At 39.7% G+C, this 13,826-nt stretch overlaps 1 protein-coding gene and 1 non-coding gene across 2 annotated transcripts; one reads left to right on the top strand and one right to left on the bottom strand.

Moving 5' to 3' along the window:
• Nucleotides 1-837: 837 nt before the first annotated feature.
• On the bottom strand, nucleotides 838-1,332 carry LOC128133454 (uncharacterized). The gene has a single exon (XM_052770911.1). It carries the CDS (start codon nucleotides 1,330-1,332, stop codon nucleotides 838-840), a length of 495 nt encoding a protein of 164 aa, XP_052626871.1.
• Nucleotides 1,333-2,278: 946 nt separating this feature from the next.
• LOC111897270 (small nucleolar RNA R71) lies at nucleotides 2,279-2,385 on the top strand. Its single transcript, XR_002852185.1, has one exon. It is a non-coding gene; the product is annotated as a small nucleolar RNA R71 (small nucleolar RNA).
• Nucleotides 2,386-13,826: the final 11,441 nt, after the last annotated feature.

Genomic DNA, 13,826 nt, shown 5'->3' with positions numbered 1-13,826 from the left:
CGTCATCTTCCAGCATCGGGAATGCACGCCTAATTTTTTGTGGTTTGTACTTTGTATTGTAAGCATGAATCTTCTTTTTGTAAGCCCGTTTTAATTCCTCTCTTTTCTTTTTTACAGCATCATCCTCAACTGCTTGGGCTTCCCTTCTCCTCTTTTTCTTCTTCACCCCATTCTTTTTCACCTTCTCTTGCACCTCCTTTTCGTTAAACTTAATTACTTCAAAGTTTGTAAAAGTTCGTGCACTAGGTTTGGTAATGAAAGGTTGATCAGCATCAACTCTCCTATCATTCGCCTTCTCCTCTTTTTCTGTGCTTACCTCATCTTCAAGCGGAATTGCATCAAGACAGGCTATATGGACGTGTTGAACTTCCGTGTCCATTTCTCCTTCTGTTGTTTGTTCTTCTAGAGAATGAGGAAAAATATCCAAGTCCAGAATATGCAGAGAACTAGCAACAAGTAGATCTAAGTCGTCCAAGTTATTGGCAATTTCGACTGGACTCGTCGAGTCTAGGAAAGTGACTCGGCGAGTCGGATCGTATTTCACCATTTCCACTGTGTTTTCCAAGTCGGCTCCTTCCAGTAGCTTTTCTATCTCCTCCAAGTCCTTGTTAACATCTCCATCCTCTGCAGAAGGTAGCAAAAACTTGCTTGGATCTTCTTCTTGCAAAAGTGCAAGTTCTTTTTGTAGTATCTCATCATCCAAATAGATAAATGAGATCTCTTCTTTTCCTTTCTCTTCTTGCTTGACTTCTGGTAAGGCTCTAAATATTGCGGACTCGTCACCTACCCTCAACGTTAGTGTAGACTCACATACATCAATTAAAGCACATGCGGTGTTTAAAAATGACCTCCCCAAAATAATCGGAATTCGGGGTCTTCTTCCATATCAAGCACCACAAAGTCTACCGGAAATATGAACTTGTCTACTTTAATAAGAAGATCCTCACAAACGCCTCGTGGATGAATTGTCGTCTTGTCTGCCAAATGGATCTTCATGTTTACCGGCCTTGGCTCCGATAAATTCAGCTTCTTAAAGAAAGAGAAAGGCATTAGGTTAATGCTTGCACCCGAGTCGGTCAACGCTTGAGTGACAAATGTATTTCCAAATTGGCACGGAATTATGATACTCCCCGGATCGCCCTTCTTTTCGGGTAGCTCACTCAATATTATCTCCGCGACTTCAGCCAAGTCTTTCCTAGCAGCAAAGAGAGCTTTTAGTAAGTTGAAGTACTTGGGTGTTTTGAGCATCGTTTCTACAAATGGCATATTGACTTGTAGGGCTTCAACATGCTTCCTAAAGACTCTATAAGCTTCATCTTTTTCCACAGGCATGGCTTTGATTATGAATGGCAAAGGGGGATTATATGGCTTTAAGGGAATGACAGTTTTGTCATTTACGCATGGACTCGTCGAGTCCATTAGAGGGACTCGACGAGTCTGGTCGGGCTTAGCTGGAGCCGACTCTTCTACCTTTTATGTCTTCCTATTGGAGATCCTCTGTGCATTTGTGAAAAATTTTTCACTTCTGGAAGTCACTGCACTCACATTCTCCATTCTCGGATTGGTTTCGGTATTACTTGGAAGTTGACTCGGTCTTCTTTCATTCACTTGATGTGCCAGCTGTCCCAGCTGTTTCTCAATGTTGAGAATGGATGCCTGTTGATTCCTTAGCATATTTCTGGTCTCATGTATTGCAGCATCGTGATCATTGTGTCTCTTTTCGGACATGGCTATGAATCTAGTGAACAATTCTTCTAAATCGACTTTCTTTTCCATTACCGGTTCTTCCTTTTGATAAAATCCCCTCTCCTTCTGCTTGTATTTCTCCTCCTTAGCCTTCTTGTATTCTTCGTATGGGAGCCATTCCTTCTTTGGTTTCCGCCAATTCTCGTCGTATCTATCGCCACTTGAGTAGAACACTTGAGCCTTCTTATTTCCATTTTCATCCAAATCACAATCCTTTGTGAGATGGGGCCCTCTACAATTCTCACATCCAACCCGAATAGCATGGATTGTTTGATCCATTTTTGTCATTCTTCTATCTAGACTATCGAGCTTCGCTATCACCGCCGCCATGCTATCATTTGCCGAGTTCACTACCCCCCGGCTTACTTCATTTCTTGGATTGTGGTATTCTCTAGAATGCTTAGAGAATTCTTCAATTAACTCCTTGATTACCGGGGGCGCCTTCTTCGTGAGCGGGCCTTGTGAATCGAGCAATTGCCTTGTGGTGACATTGACTCCATCATAGAAAATGGAGACCTCTTGTTGGCTATTGAGGTCATGGTGTGGGCAATTTCTAAGCAAGCTCTTGTATCTTTCCCAAGCTTCATAAAGAGATTCTCCGGGTTGTTGCTCGAAGTTGGAAATGGCTTTCTTTAGTTTGGCTATTTTGGAGGGCGGGCAAAAGTGATCAATGAATTCTTCCTTCATCTTGGCCCATGTGGTGACTGATCCGGGAGGAAGTGACTTTAGCCTATCCTTTGCAGCACCTTTGAACGTTACTGGAAGCATGTGAAGAAGCTGGGTCTCGCGTGGAACATTCGGTACATTGAAGTAGTCAGCCACATCATTCACTTCGTCCAAGTGCTTGTAGGCGTCTTCGTGATCCTTCCCATAAAAAGGAATCTCCTTGAGTTGAGCGAGAATATGGCCTTTTAGTTCGAATGTAGCGGTTGCGGGAATTGCGGGTTGCACAAGTCCCGGGCCGGTGTCATCGCGCATCCTCTTCTTCCATTCCCCCATGCGGACTTCATCGATATCAGCCATAGTGATAGCTAAATCGTCTTCAAACTCGGATTCGTGCTCGTATGTGGGTTCTTCTTCTTCCTCGGTCTCGTACTCGGTGTCTTCTTGAATTGGGTCTCCGATTGTCAAAGCGGCACTGGATGCTCCTGATTTGCTGCTCCTCTTCTTGCTGAAAACGGATTTGAGGTTTTTGAGTGGCGATTTCTTTGAAGAAGCGGATTCTCCAACGGTTTTGCCTTTGCTCCTCCTTAGTGCGGATTCCGGGTCTTCAAGAGGAGGGACCATAGGTGTATCAGATCCTCGGGTCATGAAACAACTGTAAACAAAACAAAAAACGCATAAAAAGAACAAAAATAAAATAATAAATTAAAACTGTCACAGCGATGTACTCGCCGAGTCGGCACGAGTGCACTCGGCGAGTTCAAGGCAAAAACAGAAAAAAAAAATTCTAGTAACTTTAAAAACGGATTTTTATTAAAACTTGTACTACTTACTGAATTACCTTTTAATTAACTTTGTGTAAGATAAATCCCACGCAAAGGATCGATTAAATTAGAATTTAACGTTAATTTTAGAACCGTTCCCCGGCAACGGCGCCAAAAACTTGATGTGTGCAAACTCACTTAGTTTTAAACCTACTTTTAATTATAAAATAAACACACAAAGGCAGTAGACCTATCAATTGTGGTATAGTTAAATAAGTAGGGTATCGAACACAGGGAACAGTAAATTAAAACTAAAAACTAGTTTTATCTAAATTAATTAATAAGTAGGGGGTTTTCTCTAGTTTTACAAGACTAGAAAACTTACTAACTATTACTTAATCTAAAAACTAGAAAACAAAGAATTGACTAGATTCAATAATGGGAAGGAACTTCTGTTTAGTTCAACTCAATTGATCCTATGGTTGATTTCAAGGTAATGGTGCAATGGATTAATTCTTTTGTTGGTTACCGATTCAAGTGATTAGATTCGCGTTCACTACACTAATCCATAGCAAATAAACTAACTTAAACAGTGGCCAATTGTCTAATTTAATTAAATTCACTAGGTTATTTATTGGGTTAATTTAGACTTGCAATAGTTAACTAATTTGGTTCTTTAATTAACTTCTTGTTGATGGTCATCACACAAGCTCATACATGAATTTACTCAATTTTCTTATTAACTCTAGTTTCATGTTCATTAATCCTAGACATATAACAAAGTGGTCACATAGCATATGAGGTTGATAGTTAATAGATGTTCATGCTAGTCAATTACCATCCTGTTAACAGAAAATTAATTATCATTCACACATAAGGTTCTTTAGCAAGCTAAAATAACAAAAATCACCAACTTAGAATTAATCCTACCAATAATCAAACCATAGTATCAATTTCGTATCCCCAAACAGAATTTTAAGAGTTTTAGCTCATAATTAAAGTAAATAACAGCAAACAAACAGATTCTAATTGTTTAACCATAATGAAAAATAAAAGATTAAGTAGAATGATGAAATTTGCCTCAAATCTCCTTCAGAAGTGAATTCTAGCTTGTATCTTCGTCCTCTAGGGTTTTTCTGACTCTTTATTCGCAGCTAAACTCTTCTTAATCGTTCCAGAATTCCTTTCCATCGTTCTGAGAAGTTATCTTTATATATACGAAACGACTCGTCCAGTCCATCTCTCAGTCCCCGTATGCGATAAGTCTCTGGGTCTCTGAGTCTTTATCTTCTCGATCATTCGTGTGGACTCGCCGAGTAGTCGACCCTACTCGCCGAGTAGGTGTTATTTTTAGTGTTTTTCTTCTTTGTTCCATTCTCAAGCTCTCAACCGCTTCTCCTGCTTCCTTTTGCTTATGAGCTTCACTTTTGGACTGAAAACATAATTCAAACACTTTTAAGTACCTTTTGTCCATAAAATGCAATAATTTAGCTAATAAATGAATAAAAATCTACACTTAATATGATCTAAATATGCACATATCAATCTCCCAATCTAGAATCAACGATCTTGGACCGTTTCGGTGCCGGCTGCGACTGTGTCGGGGCCTGCCTCTGCTCTCTCAACTGCAACTCAATCTCCAACTCTCGCCGCCTGGCGGCCTCCTACAACTCTAACAAGGTCTCGCACCTCTGCGTAGACACAAACTGCCTGATATCCCTCGTGAGCATACTCAGATATCGGGACATTTGAGCCTGCTCCGAAGCAAACTCCGGGCAAAACATCGCCCTCTCAGTGAACATCCAGGTGATCTCCGTCACCGACTTTGAATCCTGCTTCAGCTCCAGGAACTCCAGAGCTAATCTCTCCCTCTCTACTCGCGGAACATAGCGAGTACTGAACATCTCTCTGAACTGATCCTAAGAAACCACAGCTCGTTGAGCATCAGAATACGCTCCCGTGGTCAACCTCCACCAATCCTTCGCCCCGAGCCTCAAAAGGTTCAGAGCACACCTCACCCTCTGATCAGCAGGGCATGAACACGTGAAGAAACACCCCTCCACGTCTGACAACCATCTTATAGCAACAATCGGGTCCTGAAATCCATCGAAGGCAGGGGCTTCGTATTATTGAAGTCCCGATACTGAAAACCTCTACCGGCTCCTCCCCCTGCCGCTGCTACAGCCGCTGTAGCTGCCGTAGCAGCTGTTTCTGCAAGAGCTGCATAACGCTCATCAAAATACTCGACCATGGTGGTCTTGATCGACCCAAACAGTTCCGGCGACTCGGCCCGGAACAACACAGCAACCTCATCATGCAGGATCTCACGCATCCTAGCGTCCAACTCATCTGTGCTCATCTGACCGATAACCTCGGGCGATACTGACCCACCCTGACCGCCCTCTCCTGCTCCTGATCCTAACCAGGATCCGCTCCTAGCATGTCTTGTAACCACCATACTAAGAAACACCGCAAGTTCTCAGATACTTCCCACTAACCCGAGAACTAACCCCCAACCCAACCCTAGAGGTTGTGGTTTCTTTGATACGCGAATGGGTCCTGTGCTTTCTGTAGTACGGGCCCATACTACCTTCCACACCTACCCATATTTATATCAATTATCACCACAACAACCTAGTGAAGAACATACATAATAAGCACTCAACCCTCACTCCTAGAGGAACATCGGAAATCTCCCATAGAAGAAACTCTAGGCTAACAGGCATCAAAAATCAAGCAACATTATCATGAAATCCTGAAGATCCCTAGCCTAGTACTAGCATGTTGTTCTATCATAGCTCAAAACAATTATCATGTATGGTATTTTGGGGTTACTTACTGGCTCCGGCTGATCGTACCTCCGCGTCCTCCTTTACTTATTTTGAAAACCATTGTAAATTCTCTTTTGAAAACTCTCCTTGATTTGAGACTGGATTCACACGAATGTTCCTCCAATTCACTCAAACCAAGGCTCTGATACCAACTTGTAACACTCTAAAAATTTCAACCAATTTAAACTTTTCAAAAACCACCGAGTTTCATAAAGTTATTACAAAAAGGTTTTCAATAGAATTATTATCAGAGTCTTCCCAAAACCACATCGTAAAACATAATCATGAGGAGCGGTACGATCACGCCTTTTCCTTGCCACGGTCTCCTGAAGAACCTGAAAAACATTAAACCGCAACTGTAAGCCCGAAAGCTTAGTGAGATACCCCCAAAATACCCTCTGTTTCCATGCTTATAATCCCTTATAGCTCCATTAAAGTCCTTCTTGAGCCATTTCCAAGATTGGGTATGATTTAGGGTCTGTAATAAGTTGATTAACATTTAGATCTAGGCATGATTGAGCTCCAGGAGCTCGGATCCACTGCCTTTATGAAGCCATATTGCATGAAAGCCCTAGATCTACTCTTTTAGTGCATTTTGAGCCCTAAAACCTTCATTGGTGTTTATTTGCACGTAAAGTTGGAAACTTTACGTGTTAATCAAGCCCTAGAAACCCAGATCTACGTATGGAATGAGCTGGATCCAAGCAAAATCAAGTATATAGTATTTGCATGTGACAGACTCAGCGAGTCATTCATCGGACTCGGCGAGTCGAGTTGCGAGTCCCCGAGTTTTCCCCCTTTTCTTGTTTGCAGAGTGGAGTAGTGAGTCATGGGGTGTGACTCAGTGAGTCAGAAGCCAAAATCACCTATGAAGTAGCTCGGCGAGTCAACGCCCTGACTCGGCGAGTCCAAGGCAATCTTCTTGACTCAAGAACAGACTCAGCGAGTTGTTCATACAACTCGGCGAGTCTCAGCATAGCATGTTCTTTAGATGAAGATGAACTCGACGAGTTATTCATACAACTCGGTGAGTAGGATGAAGGACTATTCGACTTCGGTTTAGAAGGAAAACTCGTCGAGTCAATGCCTAACTCGACGAGTAGAGACGGGATTATGGTCAATCGAATGGATAGGGACTCGGCGAGTTGGCAAGCCAACTCGGCGAGTCGGGTAAACTGGAAGTTGACTTTGACTTTGACTTTTGGCTTGGTTAGGGGTAAATGGTCATTCTACCCTGAAGTTGATTAACATTATTTGACTAAGTGTTTTGTGGGAATTATAGCTGGAGGATTTCCGGGGCAACAGCAGCAGAAGACAGTCAGTTCCCACGCAGATCATCAGCTACTTTGAGGTGAGTTACCTTCCAGCAGCGGTGGGTCTACGGCCACAATGCCGGCCCACCAGTAGAAACTGTATGATAGATGTTTGTCTCTGTGATATTCATCTAGGGTTGCTACTACATGTGATATGTTATTGTGCTAGTATGATAGGATGCTATGTGCTAGTGACAGTAGGGGGAGATAGTCCCCCAGAATATCGGTCGATAGGGCCGAAGGGGCGGTCATGCCCAGTCACGCTGGATAGATTATGTGATATATGTGTTATGTGGTAGTAGTAGGGGGTGAAATAGTCCCCAGTATCTGATCGAGAGGACCGAAGGGGAGACTAGCACCTAGATATGCTAGTCAGTATCCGGTCGAGAGGACTAAAGGGGAGGCCAGCTCCCAGATAGACTAGTCTGTATCCGGTCGAGATGACCGAAGGGGTAGTTCGGGCACCCAGATATGCCTGAAAATATATGTATGATATTTGATTGTATGGTATGTGGTATGTTGGGGGATCTCAATAAGCTTCGTGCTTACGGTTTACAGTTTTGGTATCAGGTACCTCTTCTTCGAAGGGGAAGGAGTTGGCGCGGTAGCGGCACATCACATACATGCTTTGTATTCCGCACTATGAGATATTCTTGGGGATTTGTACTCTGACATTATTATGTTTTATAAAATGGTTTCCAGACACGCAACATCTATTATGAAATGATATGATCGGTGAATGTTTTATTTCTAATGTTTTGCAAAGTGTATGTTTTAAAAAATGAATTTTTTTGCTCGTATTTTTGGGATGTTACATGAGTAGTTGGAAGTATGATATTGGATGGACAATATCGACATTATTATAAATAGATAAGATTCTATTAAGAATGAGTCGTCATATGGAAAATATGGAAATGTTTCCATATTGAGAGTTGGATATTAAGAATCTATGTCTAGATTAGAAACTTTTATGCAATAAGGATGTTCAAAGGAATGTACTTTGAGTGAGAGACATCATATCTATAGAATTGCTTCTGATAGAGATTGGCCAAGTCTTGATGATTTTGAGCTATGACTTTACGAAAGAATCATTGCATAAAATGTTAGAATCTAGCATAAGTAACAAGAATTTGATATTTTTATACTTAGGATTGGGAGTTGTGAAATGAGTATGATTGGAAATGTGTTCATTTGATCTATTTCACAAAGTAAGGACCGTAGGTAAACATTGTGTGCATGCTGAGAGCATGGGACAAGTGTAGTAACAATTTAAGTAAGAAGTTGATTACTCGAAACAACAAATAATGAGTAATCAATATGGTGATTAAATAAAATGTTTTATTTATACCCAGAGTTTGGGGCCATATGGGATTAGTATTATCCTTGTGTTTCACTTTGCATGTTTTGACTTCCTGAATAATTAAATTGGTTCTAAACAATCAAATTATTCGAACAGACCACAGTCGTTCATATGTTGGAAGTAGGTATGAATGAAGACTGGCATGAATTGGTGTGTGGATTGTCTAAAGTGTATTAGACATAAGAAAATGTTTGTTGCAACATTCATGAGTGCTTATGAATATGATTTGAGCATTGGATTAATCCCACGCTCACTTGGATCACTTCATGGATTTTATCACGAGTGATCGGTGAGACGATAACATCTTATATTCTTGAAACCGAGATGTGTGAGTTGTAACTTGCGAGTCGGTTACACATTGATAATATGTAAACGCACTAGTAACTTGGTGTTATAAAACATATTATTGTGTGTGATTTGGTGAGTGAGTGCAAGCAAGCATTGAATCAAAGTTTATCCATTCCTTTTATCCAAAGTGGGATGAAAGCGATATCTGTGGGCCCCTCGATGGTTTTGTGATGACACTAAGTGCTTGGCCAAGCCGGGACTAATTTGATGTGTTCAATTGTAGTCTGTTGTCAGTCGTCATAAATTGGAAATCAAGAAACAACACAGAGACAGAGAGAATGATTTAAATCCATGTCTCAGTCTATACGATATCTAGAATGGAGGAATATATGATCCCTTATCTAAAGGACGCGTATCTGATAAGATCAGAGTTGAAAGCGGCTTTTGAAAGCTACGATTGCAGATCAGGATCTGAAGTCATCCGTAGAATAGTTATTAGACTTATCCAAGTGGGAGACTGTTGGATTAGTGTCTAAGTCCATAACTATTTTGGTATGTACTTGACCCGATGGTGCATGGTCCTTTTGGGTTACCTTCACCAAAGCAACTTGATAGGATGAATTGTGAAGATAGAAGATTAATTATGATTTATTAATATATTATGAGAATAATATATTAAAGGAGAAATCATATTGTTTAATTAATATTAGTCAAGAATTAATTGATAATTAATTTTGTGGTTAAAAGAGATTAATTAAACTTAAGGGACTGGAACTGTAATTATAAGATATTTGCATTTGGGCTATGGATTACCTTGGAATAATAGGTTGGACGAATTCTATGGGGAAACCCATTAGAAATCATCCAAGGGATATTCTAAAAGGGTCCATGGGTTGCTTAGGGCTTAAGCAGTCAGATTAGGGTTTCCTAGTTGAAAACCCTAATAGCCTACATGTATATATATATATATATATATATATATATATATATATATATATATATATATATATAGTACCCTTAAGCCCCAAAAACGTGGCTAAGAGTTCCACTAGAGTTTCTACACGTTTTTGGGAAGCCTCCTCTCTCTTTGTTCTTCATCCTCTTGCTCTTGGTGTTTGTGAACCATTAGAGGAGTGACACTTGTGACTCTAAGCTTTCTAAAGTCATTAGAAGGAGGATTTGAGATTGTTATTGCTACATAACAATCAAGGTAAGATCTAAAAACCCTTTCACATGTTAATATGATTAATTGTATGCTAGAACTAGGGTTTAAAGTCTTGGATGAATTGCATGTACAATAGAGAAACCAAGATCCAAGCATTAGGGTTGCATGAGCACATAGGATGTTCTTATGGCTAAAACCCGAATGCTTCTGCCATTCTGGTTTAGGGGTGAGACACTTCAGCATTTCAGTCATTTTACCATTCCCCTGACGTGGAATCGATTCTTGCAGTTTTCTGTGATTTTTCAACTTCCGATTTAAAGAGGTTTCTTGGGCATTTTAAACAAAAATTTGACCAAGACATCTCAAGGGGTGATTTTCATCCATTTTATCATCAATTAACACTTTGGAAACATTTAGATTTCAAATTTGTAAGTTTGTTTGAAGATTAAGCTTATTGAATTTGTGTTTTGATTTAGTCATGTGTGCCTAACTTTTCCTTTCATTTCCGGTTCTATATCCTTAAATACTTGTTAGATTATGATGTCAAGTTAATTTCATGTTTCTATCTAGTAATCTTTGGTTTGATCTTCACTATATACTTGATTTGTACTCTTTTCACTTGATCAATGATTTGTAATCGGTAACAACACTTAATTGGTTTCATTGGAATCAAAAGTTAGTGTAATCAAAGATTAAATGTTTATATTTCGGAGCGTATGAGAAATATTTGACATTGTTGGTAATAATTACACGAACTTAAGGTCTTTTAGTGATCTAATCTAAGAGTTTGTTTGGATTTTATCAACTAAATGAAGTTCGACAGTTAATTTGGCAATTTCCTCTTTAGCATAACTATAGTGAACACTTTTAATTCTATATTAATTCCTCCTTAATCCTAATTAGATCTTTATTTTGAACATCTAGTTTTCTTTAAGAGGCTTGTTTACTTTCTTAATTTCATAGATTTCATTTTTAAGATCCAAAACTTCTCTAACTAATAACTCATTTTGCTAACGGTATTTGTTAACTTTATCTACGCACGATTTAGAGCATGAAACTTCACTAACCTCTTTGGTGGTAGAAGTGGTTATTGAACTATTGTAAGAGCTCATTATTGACCAACGGTAAAAATCTGATTATGCAATTTGATTTTGAACGAAGACCAAGATAAATGCCCTTTGACCGAAAACCTTGAAAGTCAACTAGTCTGACTGAGATCCCTGAAAGTCAACTATTTGACCGAAAAGTCAAAAAGTCAGGATTATTAATCGAAATCCTGTTGACCAAAAACGTTGACCGAGGACTCTGTTTGACCGAGATCGTTGACAAAACACAATGTCAGACCAAAAACTCTGATCTGAAACCCTGTATGACCGAAAACAAGATGTTTGACCTAGTTGCTGACCGAGAACTCTAGTAGCCCCCGAAATCAATTTGACCTAGCCGTGAACTCAAGTGTGCCGCTGAAATCACCCAGGCAAAACCGAAATCAACGATTTTGATCTCAATTTCCAAATAAACGAAGAACACAATGAGCACTTATGAGTAGCAAAGGTGATTTTTCGCCAAAGGAGACCCAAAAACTTCAAAAATTTATGGATTGTTTTGAAAACAGATTGATACTAAAACAACTTTAAGCCATTTTCAGGCACTGATACCAACAGAAAAACCTCGAACTAGGTATCAATCTAAAACAAGAGATTAGTGTGGAATCCTGATCAAGTGATAAACACAAAACAATAAATACGAACCAAGAACACAAACACGAATCTTCAATGCACACTATTATTGATTAATAGTCGGGTACATAAGATCAAAAAATTTCTCTCTAATTGTTAATGCTCTCTAAATCTCTCTCTCTCTCTCTGAAAAACCGAATGACTAACTTTATAATTTTCACATTCTATTCACGACTGAAAATAACACATTATATACTAATACCTAATTACTAAATCCCAGCCCAACTGAAAACATCATTAAGCCTACAGAATCACATGGTGATTTCGATCCAAGTACCACCGAGATCATAGTGATTTCGGTCCTAAACCGAGAACTCTAAAAGGCTTGAGAAACAAATTATAAACCACAAATTTATGTCCTAACAATAATTAACACCCGTAAAATTCAAGCCAATTTAAAACTTTTTAATACATTTAAAAACCATTAAATGGTTATAGTTTGTTTTCAAAATAATTTAAACATCAGAGTATCCCCATAATCAAATCATAAAACCATGAAATATGAGGAGTTGTACGATCACGCCTTCACTTTCCACGATCATCAGAAGTACATGAAACAATGTTCGATAAATGTAAGCTCGAAGGCTTAGTGAGTTACCCCCAAAATACCAAACCATACTAACCAGAACAAATATCATATCAATACAAATACAGAACATCATGCATAATGAGCCTTTAGCCTGACTGGACCGCCTCGCAGGCCTTCAGTCTATCTGGACTGCTCTCCGAGCCTTCGGCACGTCTGGACCGCTTGTCGGGCCTTCGGTCTAACTATCATACCCTCCTGGGTTTGTAGTCTATCCAGACCGCCCTGGTATGTTGGCCTTTAGCATAAAGCAGGACCGCCTCAACCCACCCCCAATCAAACAAACATGTGCACATAACTATCATACGCTAGCATAACACATATAACAATCCAATCAATCTACATATCATATAGCATAACAACATCCTATAACCAGGACACCGACCTAACCAGGTCACTCAGCATAAGCATATCACATACACGCTAGCACATTAAACAGTCAAACCGATCTAGCAGATCCAATAGCATAACAACATCATATAACCAGGTCACTAAGCATAAGCATATCACATACATATCATATGCTAGCATCATAACAGTCAAACCGATCTAGCAGATCCAAAAGCATAGCAACATCCTATAACCAGGACACTGACCTAACCAGGTCACTAAGCATAAGCATATCACACAAATACTAGCATGCAATCTGAGAAAGGGCCGACCTTCGTGCCTTAGACCATGTTGATATAGTGAGGATAACTCACCTGGCATTGCTGAAGTCCCGCAGATAAAACTCCAGCTGCTGGTTGACAGATTCCCGAACTGTCAACATCAAATAATACCCAATTAATAATTGGGTTCCAAGCCCAAGGTCCAAATCACACTCCAAAGACCCAAAAGTCAGATAATAGGCCAAAGCCCAACATATGGCCCAATTTTCCAAATTGGGCCCAAACCTCTACATGGTCTTTCCTTAAGGCCCATCCGATTATTCCAATCCAATTCCCATGGCCCATTATCACATAATCATAAAGGCCCAATTATGGCCCATCTATGGCCCAATTTTTCGAATTGGGCCCAAGTCCTCACATGGGCCTTATCCTAAAGCCCATCTAATTACTTCGGTCCATTAACTTGTTCATGGATGGCCCACATAGTCCAATCGCCAAAGCCCAATAGGAAGGCCCAACTCAAGGCCCAAGTGAAATTAGGGTTTCACATAAAATGATGATTAGAGTTAAGTGTCCCTACTTAACCCATTAAGGACTTAATCCATTAAGGACTTAATTCATTAAGTACACTATTACCTTAAGCTAATTTGCCAATGATTATAATTTAATATTTTAAGTTCATTAAATAATTCCGATGCAGTCCCGATAAGTCCTAAATTAGGGTTTCATGGCATTAGGGTTTTCCAAACCCTAATTAGGG

Source organism: Lactuca sativa, chromosome 4, assembly GCF_002870075.4.
Source record: "Lactuca sativa cultivar Salinas chromosome 4, Lsat_Salinas_v11, whole genome shotgun sequence".
Lineage (NCBI taxonomy): Eukaryota > Viridiplantae > Streptophyta > Magnoliopsida > Asterales > Asteraceae > Lactuca > Lactuca sativa.
The sequence above is the reverse complement of the archived record's forward strand: the minus strand, read 5'-3'. Positions and strand labels throughout refer to the sequence as shown.

Bases quoted from the DNA above. Each gene is read 5' to 3' on its own strand.
- LOC128133454 (XM_052770911.1), bottom strand. From the start codon at position 1,332: ATGCCTGTGGAAAAAGATGAAGCTTATAGAGTCTTTAGGAAGCATGTT.